At 40.9% G+C, this 16,577-nt stretch overlaps 1 protein-coding gene across 5 annotated transcripts in view; it reads left to right on the top strand.

Annotated features, from left to right (window-relative positions):
- The window catches only part of LOC118326511 (zinc finger protein 638-like), a 28,257-nt gene extending 12,579 nt beyond the window's left edge, over positions 1-15,678 (top strand). For 2 of the 5 annotated variants that reach the window (XM_035659518.1, XM_035659517.1), the window contains exons 3-24: positions 1,138-1,199; positions 1,846-1,875; positions 2,176-2,378; positions 2,691-2,869; positions 4,767-4,982; positions 5,474-5,572; positions 5,754-5,791; positions 5,905-5,951; positions 6,614-6,645; positions 7,668-7,787; positions 9,179-9,310; positions 9,468-9,509; positions 10,484-10,621; positions 10,756-10,920; positions 11,075-11,530; positions 11,674-12,189; positions 13,768-13,953; positions 14,036-14,264; positions 14,377-14,637; positions 14,858-14,983; positions 15,068-15,189; positions 15,387-15,678. In XM_035659518.1, the coding sequence (XP_035515411.1) occupies positions 1,138-1,199; positions 1,846-1,875; positions 2,176-2,378; positions 2,691-2,869; positions 4,767-4,982; positions 5,474-5,572; positions 5,754-5,791; positions 5,905-5,951; positions 6,614-6,645; positions 7,668-7,787; positions 9,179-9,310; positions 9,468-9,509; positions 10,484-10,621; positions 10,756-10,920; positions 11,075-11,530; positions 11,674-12,189; positions 13,768-13,953; positions 14,036-14,264; positions 14,377-14,637; positions 14,858-14,983; positions 15,068-15,189; positions 15,387-15,443 (3,456 nt within the window). In that variant the 3' untranslated portion in view covers positions 15,444-15,678. The remainder of the gene's footprint in view (positions 1-1,137; positions 1,200-1,845; positions 1,876-2,175; positions 2,379-2,690; positions 2,870-4,766; positions 4,983-5,473; positions 5,573-5,753; positions 5,792-5,904; positions 5,952-6,613; positions 6,646-7,667; positions 7,788-9,178; positions 9,311-9,467; positions 9,510-10,483; positions 10,622-10,755; positions 10,921-11,074; positions 11,531-11,673; positions 12,190-13,767; positions 13,954-14,035; positions 14,265-14,376; positions 14,638-14,857; positions 14,984-15,067; positions 15,190-15,386) is intronic. The other 3 variants (XM_035659520.1, XM_035659519.1, XM_035659521.1) reach the window with 3 other exon arrangements.
- Positions 15,679-16,577: the final 899 nt, after the last annotated feature.

Consider the following 16,577-nt stretch of genomic DNA (forward strand, 5'->3'; position numbering starts at 1 on the left):
ACGATATAGGCCTACACCGCTACCGCCGCAGTCCAGGGAGAGAGTGTGTCGACCTGTGTCGCGATTTCGGTCTCGGTTTCAGAACCGTTACAGCCCTAACAACAGAAACAACAGAAACAATGCTCTAGCTGTGCAGGAGTTTTCTCATGTTGTTAAATGGTGTTGTGATTGACTGACTATACATAGAATTAACTTAGATGGTTTGTGCTCGGCTTCATTAATTACTTACAGTTGAGTGTGATTGTCTTAAATTTTTAATTGTGCCAAGTGTGGACTTTTGAAGATCTGGTATATCCAGTCATTTCTTTCATCCTACATTTTCTCATGAAGGAATCATATTTGTCTATTTTATATAAAGGTTTCCCCAAATCTACAAAAATAAAGGTTCTAGCCTGATGAATAAATAGTCCCTTTAGTCATCAGGGAAGTGCATGTGATGATACAGCTGAATGTAAAGTGGTCTTTGTCTAAAAAGGCTAAGGTTTTTAGGTTTCCAACTCTAAACGTTTTGGTTTATCCCAATCATTGGAAGCTTGTTGAACAGAGGGATTTGTCTTCTTTTATTTTGAACTAAACTGTCATACAGTATGTCACAGGCTGTGACAGGAATTCCATATAGCAAATGCAGCAGATTGGTGGATGATAATGGTAAATAATGGTGTAAGAAATGATGTGTCCTCCTCAGGACTCAGAACATAACTTAGTAAATACATTGTACAGCATTTGCAACAGGAAGAGTAAAAACAATACATGTTTTAATTGTGATGTGGTGTTAACGGTGAAAATAACTGAAAATAGAATGGACACACAACATTTCTACCGCCACGAAAAACTGATATTTAAGAACAAGACTAAGCATTTTATTGTGTTTCTGCTAGCAGCTGTGAGATCTGAAGATCTGGGCCTCAACATTCAGTTCAGGGTTTTCACATCAAGTTTAAAAAATGACACCAGTCCAGGGAACAAAGATTTATTCGAGCTTTTGTCTCAGTACATAAGTCGTTCACTGTGGATTAATTAGGTATCTGAATTCTTAGAATTTGCTTATCTTTATACATGTGAAATGTGAATATATCTTTGTTGAGGATTCTTTCTGATTGTGACATCTTGCTTTCCCATTTGTCTTTTTTTTCCCAGGACTGGGTTGAGCATATTAACACCGTCAACCACACTGCTGCCTGCAGAGACCTGCGCAACAAGTGAGGACATGTAGTAATAATGTGCTACTGGAGCATTGCATCTCCAGTAGATATGCATTTTGCATTTTTTTCCACTCAAAACACGTCAAATATTAGACCAAAAGAAATAAAGTAGCATAAAGACATTTTTGATACCAATAAAAACAAAGTGCTTGAAGTGCTTATGGTTATGGTATTAAGCTTATGTGCATGGGGGCAGTGCAAATTATTCTTGATAATAGAATTTAAATGAGAATGAGAAAATATTACAGGATAATTGTGTGCTCTAATCCTGGTAAAGCCTTTCCTCTTGTAACCGTCAGGGTCTAAAATCCAATAATCTGATTTTGACAGGTCTTTGAAATGGATTGGATTAAGGAAGTTAACGTTGTTTGTATAAAGTTGCATTTTTAGTCTCGCTAGTATGTAAAAGAGGTATAAAAAAAAACTAAGGTCAAGACACAACTGAATTTATCACAGACCCTCATGCTCTTCCTGCTGACCCTGCCGATCTGAAAAGCTCATAAATATCTTAAATCTTTTTGTTTTTTTGTTTTTTCACTGTGCTTTTTAAAATGTACTTTTTTACTATAAATAGGACCTTTAAATCAAAGAGGAAGAATATGTTGAATCACATGCTAACAGGTATTTGTGTGTGTCTCTGAAGGTACCCTGAGTGGAAACCAAATCTACCGAGGTCAGTTGGACTCTTGTTCTTATGTTTCCAATGATCTGTTTTTAGCTGTGACCAGCAGCCAGTGGGAGTCACTCCTGTCAGTTGGCGGGTCCTACACATTTCAAATAACTTGTGTACATACAGCCAGTCTGACACGGATCTTACTGAGCATTTCTGTTGGTTATCCATGTGAGAATAGTTATTGTTTCAGAGATGTTTAAATTAAACTCCACAGTGAAAAAGTGAAACTCAGTGCAGTTGTGTTCTTTCTGCTATAATTTCACTGGTTATGACCAGTCATAAATTTTGTCTATGATCCAGTCGCAGTGGAAGATATGGAAGCCGGGCTCTGTGGGATCCCAAAGATCACTCTCTATCCCATTCCACATCCCGATCCCTCTCTCGCTCTCTTACCCCGAGTCCTCCACATAGCAGACGCCTGGTGGGCCCCCATCTCCACAGGCGAAGCGGGAGGCCTTACTCACCTCACCATCACCCTCACCCTCACCAGCAACACTACACAGGTATGTAGTGTGGTAATGTAGACTGTAGTAAGGGAATGTCAATGATGTTAATAACATGACATGAACTATTTGCGCAGTAGTAGTTACTGGATGGAACTCCAGCTCCAGTAAGTAGTGTGTGCATAGCTCTCCTAACAGGTTTGCCTACTGTTTACTGTTTATTACTGCTGGCTTTACCTTCAAATGCAGGGATTTCATTGGTTCTCTACTTTTTCTCCACCAATTTGAATGATTCTATTTGTGAATATTTCTTTACACCATTTCTTTTTGCTCTCCTGTCCTCCTCCCTGATTCATGGTGCGTCTACTGCAGGGGGTCCCTCTCACAGTGGGCTGAAGCGTCCACATGATGATCCAACCAGGTTCTCCTCGGATCCCACCCGTCATCCATCCTCCTCAAAGGTGGGTCACAGCGCCAAGCAGCCCATCACCAAAAGTGTCAAAGGTGTGACGAAGCCTGGAGCCAAGACGACTAAGACGGCAAGTGCAACAGTGCGTGTTTTTCTCTTTAGTTGATTAAAGCTTGACAGAGAACACAACTGTTTTGGACCGAACTCAGCCACAGCTGATTTTGTAGATTAGAATGAAGGGTGGATCAAACAGATGTTTTGGAGTGTCAGAATTCAGAACTCTCGTTGTGAGACGACTTGTCACTTGTCATGAGATGGCTCTTCCAGTGGACACTTCATAAGCCCCGCCCCTTTGTGCTCTGTTCTCTAATAACAGTTGAGCAAGCCTTAGTCACAACCTCAGTCAACTTTCTTTTTTCCTCTGCTTAGATATGCTATGTGCTAGGCTACATTTTGAAGATGGTTAGTTAGCTACTGACGATTAATGCAACTTAGCTAGCTAGTTAGCTAGCAACAATCCACTTTCTCCTGTCCTTTACAAAAATAGATTAGGAAAATGTTAACTAACTTTTGATGTAGATTAGCCAGCTAACTAGCTAGTTAGGTAGCTAACCTACATCAATCATTAGCTAGAGTTTTCCTAATCTATCTAAGTACATCAAAGGAGAAATCTGACCAAGGCTTGCCCATCTGTTACTGGAGCACAGAGCAAAAAGGAGCGGGACTTAGGTAGGGCCAGTTTTACAAAGTTGGGTTGGGTTTTTTTCTTTAGTCTTGTTCAATATTTTTATTATTATTAGTAGCAGCTCAACCCGCTCTGCCTCTGCGCCACAGCCGCCACTACATCAGATGTTCATAATATTCACATGAGCCAACATACGTTACATACACATACACACTCACGGGAAGCAACACTGTAAAACATCTCATTACCAGAAGCAGTCACAGATCCACAATATATATATATATATCTTAAATATGCATACATACATACATACATACATACGTAGTCTCAATTCAGTATTGATACATTCATGTACATCTCAAGCCAAATTTTTAATTGATCTTTTTTATTACTTAAGACTGGCTGCCAGGTATGCAGAAAGTGGTCCTATTTTCAGTTATATATGATAACCACTCGAGCAGAATTAAATTCAGGAGTTTTTCAAACAAAACTGAAATAATGGAGGTATATCTCCAATTCTTCTTTGAAGAGTACATAACCTAGCAGCATACCAACACATTCTCAATAGATATTTATACTTAACAGCATGCGTTGCTGGATCATGCAAACCTAAAATACAGATTCCAGGGTTTAATGTTGGCTTTTATCCAAGTAAACCATTCAAACCAACATTAATTCACCCATCTAGAGCCAAAAAGTCCGTCCAGGTTTCTGCCTGTTAAAAGGCAGTTTTTCCTTGCCCCCGTCACCAAGGTCTTGCTCATGGTGGTTGATAGTTGGAGTCCTGTAAATAATGTTATAAGGAGTTCGTCTAGACCTGCTCTATTTTGAAAAGTGTCCTGAATAACACTTCTGCTATGAAGATTGATGAATTAACAACAAAATTTCCACGATACTAGGGCATTCCCAGAAATACATGGAAATATGTAGCTTTGCCAATATTAGAATTTGTACAGATTATAGAGCAGTCAGGATCATACTTGGATCTAAAACCCCAGGTCACATGCAGTTTATGGATGACCATAAATTCTATTTCATGAGACATAATTGAGCAACATATCTTTTTTGCATTTAATAAAATTCATCTTTGCTTATTGTGGTCCCAAAATCGAATTGCCAGGAACGTCTACTGGTGTTAGTATCCATTTTCTTAATAACTTAATGTCTTTTTAGGTACAGTGTCAGCTTTAACCAGTCATTTTTCCAGAGAGCAGAGAGCTCCACCTTTTCTTTAGTCACACATTGTCACTGTAAATAAAGACTCACAGTTTGATCAAAATAGGGAAATCTTTCATTAGTTTGCTTCTCATTGTCTGAGTGGATTTCTCCTAAAACTTATGCTGTTGGTTTGTAGTCTACCAAGCCTCCACCAGCCAAGAAGAAGAAGAAGATAGTGACTCCAGCCTCCCAGGACTCCTCTGTGGCAGATCGCCTGGTTTACTTGACTGGCATCCCGAAGGATGCGTCGGAGCAAGAAGTCACTGACTTGGTCGGGTCCTTTGGCAAGATCAACAATGTGATCCTCATGCCGTGCTCCGAGGAAGAGAGCGAGAATGGCGAAGGGCAAAAGGTGTTGTTTATGTTTAACTTAATGATTATTCATGCAGTCTGCAACAAATTTAACTTTTGAGATTTTATTAGGCAGAACAGTTGTTATTTTTTAAGAAAAAACCTAAATCTGCAGACAAGTATGAAGGGATCCAACACCCCACACAACCTCCATAAACAGGCATAAACACCAGACTTGTTCATTCATTAATTATTAGAAGCGTATACTTTTTTAATTCACTGTTTCTGTTTGCTCATATAGTGAATATTACAGGCAAAAATAAATATTTTAACCTGGCTATTTCTTTTAAAAGTTTTTTTTTCGGTTCTGTTGTAGCAAAATTAGCCAAATCTACATTTTCAGTGTAAATGCGGCTTACAAGAAAGACCTGCAAATATTGTAGCAGTTGGTTTCTCCTGAGTCCCATGAAACAGTAGTGGTTGTGCAAAGCTATAAAATGTAATGTTTCTGTCTGTCCCACATCATCACTCTGTCCTCCTCCACTGTTGCAGGCGTCTGTATGCATGGTGAAGGCTGAAGACGCCCAGGCTCTGGCTAAATCCACCAATCTCTCCATCAGAGACCAGCAGTTGACTGCTTCAGTAGCCAAGGTACTGTGTGGAACATGTGCATGTGGCATTTCCCATAGTGTTTTAAGTTGATAGTAGATGTAAGAATCTGCTAATCTTAATTGAGAAATGGTTTGAAACACAAAATGATACACTTGTTTTAAATTTTTGGATTTTTGTACAGTTTAAGTACATGTATATTTTTTTTATTTGTTTGTTTTAGAAACTTGAAGCAAGACTATCTTCTGACGCCAACAACAGGTTTGTCACAGTTCTCATCATCTTATGCCTTAACCCAATATGCTGCACACTCACCCTGCCAATTTCAAACCTGCTCATACTGCACTCAGCTATTAATAAGTCTGTCTTCACAGCAAACCTGCTGCAGGACAGGACAAAGGTGCTGCTGGGAAAGACTCTGGTAGGAAAATCGAAAAATCTCACTAGGCGGTATCCAAACTAGGGATGCACGATAATTATCGGGACACGTCAATTATCGTGCAGTAATGGGACATTTATATTATTATGAATTATGGGTATAATTAAATTAGAACTGATACATTCCACAATAATAATAATCATTTATTTTGCATTCTAATGCAAAATTATTTTATGAAAGTCAAAGGATGTATGTTAAGAACTTTATGAGACAAAATGAAGACGAATTCGAAGAGTCTGAACTGTTGTTTGTTGTTAGTATATAGTAGTAGTAGTAGTAATAGTGATGTCAGTTAGATTTGGTTAGAGAGTTAGAATAGAGCTCTGGAATATTAAAGTATCCATCTTTGCTCACTATATCTCAGCCTTTATGAACCATCAGTTGTGCAAAGACTACAGGTCATGAACTTCTTTTAAAAATACAAAAATGTAAAATAAAACGAAAAGCCGGTTATTATTGGTTATCGTATTGGCTGCAAAAAACGTGCATCCCTAATCAAAACATTTCTTTGTCAAATGCTCAGTATATCAACTTATAATAACTGTAGTTGAGACATGTGTAGACAGGTCTGTGATATTGTGACTTTGAAAATACACTAACTGTAGCTCTGTTTGCTCTCCCCCACCTCCAACTCCCTGCCGCAGGAGGTGAGGCTGACCAGAAGTTGTCTGATGAGGTACATAACACATATTACTACTTGTAAAATATAAATTTGGGGTTCGTACAAAGTTTTGAAAGCTTAATTTGAACCATTACATTTTCAAGGTTAGCAGTATGCTTGAATTCAAATATAGTCCTCTCCACAGTCACTAATGTAAACCAGAAATCTTTTAACATTTGAAATGAAACAATCCTGTCGTCACATTTCTTTGTCATTCATCATTCATAGCTACATCCTATGTCCTCTGTGGTTTCTTTACTGTGGAAATTAGCAGCATTAATTCATCACGATCCAAATATACAATCAAAGCTAGTATGAAAATTCTGAAAAAGACAATATTCCCATAAGCTGTTTGCAAGGCTTATAAAAAGGATTATGCCACTAATGTTCCTGTTTACAGGCAGCTATGCGCACTCTGATTAACCCAACTGTTAATGACGTACTGTACGTCCTACAGAGGAATTATCCTTCATCGTGTTGTTCATTTTGCCTCAGTGTGTCAAAGAGGATTTTTTTCAAGCTTGAGGCGGGTTTGTTTACATTGTACAGCCAAACTGTGGTAAAACTCTAAATGAGACGCATATTCTGAATGCACTGTATACATGTATACATAAACAATAAATTCACCATTCAGAATAAGGCCTAATTAGGAATATCCAAACAGAATATGCTGTTCACATGAGCCTTTAGGAGGAAAATTAGTATGCATGTAAATGTAATTAGTTATGGGTATTATGGATATTTTTCACAGATGCATTTATAATAAAAATAAATGTAGAAGTGGTGATGATATGAGTCTGTAATTTTTGCTTTAGGTATCTTGAAAGTGCTTGAATTTGACTCTAAAGACGCTGTACAAACCCTGTAAATGACCTTGTTGTGAAAAGGCTGTTCAATCATTAATTGGACTTATTCTGCTCTGTTGTATTCAATTTCAAATCAAGCTATATGTAAGTTTTAAAATGGATCTTTATCACTACTAATACATTGTCAGCAGTGAAGCATTTTCCTTACACCCCACCCAATGTCTCCTACAGAAGGGCATGGTGTTGATCACAGGACTTCCTGAGAGCGGCTGGTCGGAGAGTGACATCCTTAAACTGGTACAGCCCTTTGGAACTCCCTCCGACATCATCCTGGCAACGCAAATCGGAAAGGTTGGTATCAGCAGAGTTTTATCTGAAGCTTTACTGTTTCTAGGAGAGGAGAAAACACTTGGACAAAACTGGACACCAATGATAAAGTGCAAGTTTGGAGAACTGTGGTCTTTTCGTAAGATAGAAAAATCCAGCTGTTCAATTGGATAGTCACAATAAATGGTCATGAATAGCTATCATATATATCACAATACTAAAGAGATTCTGGTCTGTGTACTGTATGTCAATAAATAGGAGGGGTGTAACGGTAACTTTATTAATCTCGGGTCAGTACGCCCTGGGACCCAAACTGTTACTGACAAAATAGATATTTATGTCTGTGTACTCGCACATGCAGGACAGAATTTCCAGAGCACAAGTTTCCCCGGAAAGTTTTGGCAGTTCACCAGCTGTTGTCTGTCAGCCAGAGCATGCTAGTCACCTTTACCCAGTTAGCCCAGTTAGCTGCCATCAAAATGGTAAACACAAATAAGAGACCCAAGTTTCTATGACATTGAGATCCACTGTTTCGGAGCGTTACAGTTTCCCGGTAATCAACAGAGAAAACAGACAAACATCAGTTGACCAAATACTGCATTCTGACATCCGTCATCTGAAGTCAGGTTTGTCTGTGGAAACACTTCAAACTGCATTAATGACAGCATCACGTGAATGTGACGATTGTCAGAATGCGACAAAGACAGTCTCCCCACAGCGTCAAGGTAGCCTCTCACTGTAGATTCAGACAGTGCCAAAGCATAAGCTATTGCTCTAGTGTTTACTGCTGCAGATCTGCGACTATACTCGGCTGTAGACAATACAGGATTTCTGAATATATTCAAAGTGCTTGAGCCCCGCTAGCTGCAGTCACAAACAAATTCTACTGAAAACTTGAAAATGTTCTTGGCTGACTTTGTTGGATGACAAGAACTGAATGTTAAAAGCCGAATAATTAATGGCAGATTATTATTATTATGCTGCGCTAGTCTTAATTATTTTATTTTATTTCATTTTATACTTGAAAGTGTTCTGGTCAGAGTATCACTGAGTATTACTGACATTTGTGTTTGTTTTTTCTTATTGACAATATGCCATTGTTTGAGTGCCTTACAGTAAAAATGATTGTTTTCCCTGCTGTACCAAAAACGTACTGAACCCTGACTCCAAAACCGACGTACATACCAAACCGTGAGTTTAGTATACCGTTGCAGCCCTCTCCAAAATGAACCTCTATATTCAGAATGTTTCCTGTGTGGATTGTTGAGTTGTTATTTCCACAGTTTGCCAGTTTATTGCTTTTAATTTTTCTAGCCCTGACCTCTTTTAAAGCAGGCTAATGTCTGAAGATGACTGTTTGGATGGTTGATGTGCCCACAACTCAATATTAAAAAAAAATCTTTTTTGTATGTTAGGTTCTTGTGTCTGTGTCAGACATGGAGATTGCTCAGGAGATAGTAAAAGTCCACGCCTTTATGCCTATGAAGATTAATGACACTGAGCTGAAGATGACCCATCTCAAACAGTGCATAGGTCTCAGCACACCGGTAGGGCTCTCATCATTACTCACCTTTCCTCTGCAGTCTATCTAATGTTATTTTGACATTGCACTCACTGTGTGTATAGATATTTTTAGTTTGTTTCCCTTTTTGTGTTTATTAGTGACACTTGAGCAATAACTGATACTTAAAACTCTTCACACAGGTGGGTCTCTACAATCTTCTGATGGGATCAGCAGACCCATTAGTGAGTATTTCTACCAGTATAGGTCTCTGTGCAGTTTATTTTATTTACTGGTTTATAATAAACTCTGCTGTAAATGCACCAGAGTTAGCTAAAAGTTTTCCATCTGTAGTCCACCGACTGTCAGACAGCCTTAGTCTTTGGCACTAACTGTATAGTTCCTATGCAGCATGGAAAAGTATGGAATTGTATGTAAGTATGGAAAAATATTTGTTTCCAGACTATTGCCCCTATTGTGTTTTCTATGTAAAAATCTGAATTTCTTAAGATGCATTCAAAAAGAAGACTGGAAGAGTACTTCAGACAAGCTTCTTTTGGTAAAAGAAACCTTTATGGCTGAGTTCATTGTCGTTTCCATGGACACAGTGGATAAACAAGGCTGCACCAATGCCATAATAGCATACATAGTCAGAATGTTACATATATATAACAGTTTATAAAACCCATTTATTTTCATAAAAAAATCATGAAAAATCTTCAGACAATTGTGAAAGTGTGAGTCTTAATGTAAACATTAATATTTGTAATAATGCACCAGGTTAAAGGCATCCTTGTACAATTTACATTATTAGTTCTCTGAGAATATCTTTCATATGCAAGAAAAATTGGTACTGTAAATGAAACATCCTGAACCAAATCAAGGTTAAATCAAATCAAATTGGGAAATCGGTGGTGATACCCATATTCAGTAGAGCTGGGTAAGTACCTCACACAGCCCCACCTGAACTATCCCTTTAAGCTACCGCACAGTGACTGCATGATAGAACATCCTACATCCTGCTCCAATTAAACAGCTGTGATGCAGTGGGCTCAGTTTTTCTTCCTGCTTGTCCAAAGCAGCTTAAGAGAACCTTAGGGTAGCACTCTTTGGATTTTGATAAGCAAAGACAGTCCTGTAAGGCGTAGTGATCTTTGCAGTACCTTTTTAAAAATCGCCTAGTAAGTGGCTAAGTGGCTGTTTCTTTTGTTTGCTGCAGGAGAGTCCTATTCCAGTGGGCTGGAGCAGCCTGTTGGTGATCAGTAACGTACCCAACACGCCGTCTGGGTCCTCTGAGGTCCAGAAACTGGTACGGCGCTTTGGTACTGTCATCAAGACCCTAGTGCTCAACAGCATGGTGAGGGCAGCTGCAAACATGCTGATCCGTTACGTCCTGAACCTATAATTCTATTCTCTCCAAATCTGTCATGTCTCGCCTCTTTTATTTATCAGGCAATGAACTCATTATTTGCTATGTCTCTTACCGCCCAGGTCATTTGTGAGATGGCAACTGCTGCAATGGCACTGTCTGTATACAAACGCTTCCAGACGTTCCCATGCATCATCCAGAGCAACCCTCTGTTCTTCTCCCGCAAGCCTGACCCCAAAGCCAACACACAGACTAAAGTCATCACTGCATACCTTGATGTATCTGAGGTTGGTAACTTTGATAATTGATTAGCAATGAGTTGAGTTATGATGGGACATCCATTTAAATCTATTTTAATCTATTACTGGCATACACCCGTGCAGCTTTTACTGCTGGTGCTCGATGTGACTCTGACCAATACCTCCTTGTCTCTGGTCGTAGGATACCCCTGCAAATGGCAAAGGCAAGCAAGCGGCAGCGGCTGCAGATGAAGAGGAGACGGCGTGTAAAGAAGAATCTGAATCCCCATTGGATGGAATGGAAAAAAATCTTGAAATGAATGACGAGGAAGCAAAGAGCACAGAGGAAGCGAAGAGCACAGAGGAGACGGCCGGTGAAGACGAAGCTTTGGGAGAAAACGGAAGAAATGAGATCAAAAAAGATGGGCTTGCTGATTCTGTCTCTGAGTCTTCGGCAGCTAGAGACACCACACAAGAAGCAGACCTAGAGACCCACACATCAGCTGTTGAGAATGTCACAGAGACAGTAGACAAAACGAAAGGTGAGAATGTGTCCAAAGCAGAAAATAACGAGATTCCTGCTGGTGAAGAGACAAAGCCGTCTACCTCTGATGGCAACGCAGCTTCCCAGGAGACAGCCATGCCAGAGCTGCCCAAGGTAAAATATCTCGAAAATGTGAGTCTGCTTCTGTTGTTGGAGCCAGACTGTTCTCCTGTGTAGCTTAGGAACCTCCAGAATTTTGATATTTGATATTTGTTTTTGATACCTGTTTCGACTCTTTCTGATCCCCGTTTCGCCAGGTTACTCAAGAAATGGTCAACGCCCTGCTTGTGGAGTGCCGAACAAGAACTGCCGGCCATCCCAACAGCGCGGCAGCGTCCGTTAACAGAGAACAGGGGGAGACACAAATGGAGACAGTACAGGGTGAAAAAGTGGCAGAGGAGACAAAAAAAGAGCCGGCCAAGAACCACACAGGGGAGGACGCGAGGAAGCAAGAGAGAGAGCGGAAGGAGAGGGAGCGAAAGGAGAGAGAGGCAAGAAAAGAGGAGATGAGGGAGAGAGAGAGGGAGAGGAGGGCCTGGGAGAAGGAGGAGAGGGCCAGGAAGGAGAGGGAGTGGCACGAAAGAGCCCGGAGGGAGAGGGAGAAGAGGGAGGAGGAAAGGAGGGAGTGGGAGAAGAGGGAAAAGGAGAGGAGGGAGAGGAAGAGAGCATACGGTGGAGGTTTGTCGTGTTCGAGGTCATCTTCCAGGTCGGAGGGATACAAGCCGAGCTCCTCGAGGGACGAACAGTACGACTCAGAAGCTGAGACCAGAATGGTGAGAGGACTGTGGGGCAAAAAGTAGGGTTGGGCAGTATAAAGGTAATATAAAGCCAAATACTGGACTGGTCGGTCATACTGCATTTTATCACTAGGTGTCCTGAGTGGAACAAGAGCTGCAAGATTTTCACAACGCCTTCCTATAAATGTTTCCCAATAAAAGCCTTTCCACTGAAATGCCAGAGGGCTTTTAATTTGAAACATACAGCAAGTGTTAAGTTTCTATTAACGGCTTATTGCAGTAACTTTAACAGGGACGAACAGGAGGGCACCAAATCAAGGCTTTGTACTTACCTTACAGTTTGCTACTGAGTGTACTGACCAACTGTAGCTGGCTAGCTACCTGGCTAACATAGCAATCCTATTTCAGGGTTATATTAAAGTTGCATTAAAAAGTGAAAATGATTGCTCCTTGCTTATTAAAGTCCAGTTGAAATAAAAACTGCCTTTCTAACCCTTTTAAGCACCCATCCACAGTAAATTAGTCAAAAGAAGTCAGTTACTATTATTATTATTATTATTATTATTATTATTATTATATAATCAGTATTTTTATATCAAAATCCAATCATTTTTGCTTCTTGTAAAACATGGCGTGTGTCTACATAAGCATGAACGAACCAATTTCAACCATTAATATCACGAGACTTAACACACATTCAGTACTATTGGCTCCCTAGAAGTCTTTTTTTACAGGAAATACATAAATATGCAGACACAAACCTATTTCACAAACTAGTTAGCAGCTTACCTTGTAGAAGCTGGCTGGCTCTGCACTAGGGCTTATGGTCAAAATGATGAAGAATGCAGGCAATAATCTGCCTTTTTTCATCACTGATGAGCAACTGTGATCTGATTTTATTCTGCACACAGCACGAGCCTGTGAACAGTGACAGTGAAAGTAACTTTAGTTACCTAGCTGAGAGGTTGGAGATGTCCAGCTTGTCATTTGCAGCTTACTGTGGCTGCTCCTTCTTGTCCCATCTCTCCCTAACTTATTTCAGACTAATCTGCTGGGAAAACATTCCAAAAAAGTGTCTTTTGTTGAACGATAGTAGACACTGTCAAGCTAACTGACTAACTGAAACTAACTAACTAGGAGTAGCTTACTTCATAATAAAAGTCAACTTGTGTTTGCAGCAACAGGGCAGCTTCTCAAAAGTGAAACCAGGACGTCTCGATCACCCGTGTTGGCTGGCTGTTAGAAGAGTTTCTATTAGCCGAGCACAGATTTTAAACGGCATATTGTAGACAATCACGTTCATTTCATTGTTGGAAGCCAAAATTGTGATGGCGATTAATATTGGATTCATTGTGCAGCTCCACTCCACACCTCGTCTGCTCAGCTGTGATTCTAATGATACATGCAGACAGGGCGGAGAGTATTGTAGCAATGCCCGCTAAAGGGTTGATTTCCCTTCTCGTAATGACATATGCCAATGTGGCCAAAATCAATCCGGTTTAAGCTTTTACACCAGAAACTGAGCCAACCCTATCAGAAAGTGTTAAGTGGAGTTCCATCTCTCCTCTCTTTTTTTTTTCCTCACTTCATATTTCCGTCCTGTCTTGCGATCAGGTGGAAGAAGGGGAGGAACATGACGAGTTCCCATTCAACATGAGTGACTTTGTGACGTTAGATGAAGTTGGAGATGTGACTGACCTTCCTAGCTCTCCTTCTCCCACTGTTCCCATGGAAACCGCAGAGAGAAAGGAAGAAGCTCTCACATCTATGGAAAAGGCTGCAGAGGTGCATTTTGACTTGGTAAAAAAGTTTCTCTACACTGTTACTGAGGTGACTGAGGCGTTAACTTCCATCACGCTCCTCTTCTTGTTTCTGATTACAGGACACACCCATGGAGGTAACCACAGAAACAGGAATTTCAGATACCACAGAGAAGTCTGACGAGCAGGTATCAGAGTCTACAGCTGAGCCAACAGCTGACACTTCAGACTGTTTGGGGTCATTGGATCAGACGCCTGGTCCCATCCTCACCGCCACAGCATCCCCCTTACTGGCTTCACTGTCTGACTCCTCCCCCAAACAAACACATCAACCAGAAGCATCTGAGACAGGTACAGCCTGCCACTGGTTTAACCTCGATTATGAACTGAAGGATTCATCTTTCTTTGATATTTTGTCTTTAATCTTAGTAACTTCATGTGTTATTAATTTGTCATTGTTTAGAAACCACGCTGACAGCCACTCTGGACTTCACTGCCGAGGTTGAACCCTGCCCCAGACCTGCCCCTGCAGCTCCAGCCACGCCAGCCGACACCTCCTCCAACAGCCCAGCCATTGGAGTAGTAACCACACAGAGTGAGGAAGGCGAAAAGGATGACAGTGCTCTCAGTCACAGTCAGGTGGTGGGGTTGGACAAAATGGAGGAACACAGGCGAATGAAGGATGAAGAAGACAAAGAGACGGGAGCTCCTGCTGTGGAGACAGGTATGATTTATTAGATTTAGTTTGAATTAAAAAACAGGCTTAAGAGCAGAACATGTTCTCAGTATGGTGGTATTTTTGGCGACGCATCATGCTGTTACCCATAATGTCCTTCTTTACCTCATGTTGAAGGTGTTTGGGATGCTGGCCCTTATCCTTGTGGTAGGTAGGATTCAGGATCAGTACTTTCTCCAGATTTTAAAGAGGTCTCTGTCTCTCACAGAAAAGCATGACGGGTCTGAAGAACAAACAAACACTGAGGAGGAGAGTGTGGAGAAGAAATTAAAGACACAAAGTCCCTTGAGCACGGAGTCCTCCCTTCCTCCTTTCGACCCCAGCAACCCAGTTGGTAAGACACCTGTCTGTAGTCATTCACCTGATCACTGCTGCTCACTATGGCGGTTTGAATTCACTTTTGTGTCTGTGTCCACAGGTATGGAGTTCTTGGTCCCAAAGACGGGCTTCTTCTGTAAGGTGTGTAATAGGTTCTTCAGCGGAACCAAAGAGGCAGAGATCAACCACTGCAAAACCCTCAAACACTACGATAACCTACAGGTAGGCAACACACACAGTTATTATGGAAGATATACTGTAAAGATAGTTTTCTCCTCTAATACCAGGCTCTTAGAGTCTGTTACAGGTTCCGATTGTAGAAATAGGGCTGCACAATGAATCCAAATATAATGGAAATCACAATATGGCCATGTCCAATATGCAAATGATGCCATTTTATAATTCCTTTTCTCTCCTAGAAATACTTGCAGACCACGAAAAAGGCAATTGGGACTACTGGACCTGACTGCAGCTGAATGTGGCTGTGAAACTGTAGACTGAACCCCCCCCCCTTTTTTGTATTGTCTCTTTATTTGTCGCTAAGGGTCCAGATTCTCACGTTGGTGTAGATGAGTCTCATGTCCTGTGTCATTTCAATATGCGCTATTCATTTTACAGACACACTTGAGAGAGATGAATGGAAAGTGTACAGTGAAGATGGCTGGCAGTGAGAACCGTGCACAGTCAATAAAATGTTTTTCTTAAACTGTTTTCTGAAATGTTTCCATCTGCACTTTAATAGGGTTAATAGTATTTGATGAGCCTGTCTGTATTACAGTTGTTCAGCCTCCAGTAGCTGTGGCTAGAGCCGTGTTTTTCCTCCCATCCTTGTGAACGCAATATCTCACAGCGTTCCTTGAGGGAATTTCTTTAAATTTGGCACAAGCGTCCACTTGGACTCAAGGATGTACTGTTTAGAATTTTGTGGTCAGGTGGTTGTAGAGTTCCGACCACAGGATCAGGATCTTACCTCTGACCTCAACGACACTTGGATGTGCAGCGGGAGGAGCCGGAAACCTTCTGATTAGTGGATGACTTGCTCTATCTTTCATCAAGTCACTGAAACTTGAAAGGCCAACCAGCAGGAAGTGCACTGACAGTGAAAGTGAACTGATAGAACTGTGTGGTCTGGAGAGGCAGGGGTTCAGTGTATTTGCAGATCAATACTGTATGTACTGCAGAGTGGACCCTTCCTAAGTCCCGCCCCTTTTCATTCTGTTTGCCATTAACAGTTGAGCAAGCCTCGGTCAGAACTAATGAATCTATTTATTGTTAGATAGCTAGTTAGCTCTGATGGCTAACCAGTCTTACTCCACACGTCTAAACCTAACCAACCAAAGGAACAGAGCAGGTTCCTCTGGCTCCTCCTAGTGCTCCTAATTGTCAGAACAAAAACAACGAATCAGTGCTGAGAAATCTCATGTCTTCTCACTGTACCACAAGTACCATGAGGATCTGAGCAACTTTGATAAGGGCCACATTGTGATGGCTAGACGACTGGGTCAGAACATCTCCAACACTGCAGCTCTTGTGGGGTGTTCCCGGTCTGCAGTGGTCAGTACCTATCAAAAGTGTCAGCCAACAAAAGACCTATCAACATTTGTACAGTA

This window comes from Morone saxatilis, unplaced genomic scaffold, assembly GCF_004916995.1.
Source record: "Morone saxatilis isolate NCDOM2014 unplaced genomic scaffold, NCSU_SB_2.0 Contig17, whole genome shotgun sequence".
Taxonomy (NCBI): Eukaryota; Metazoa; Chordata; class Actinopteri; family Moronidae; genus Morone; species Morone saxatilis.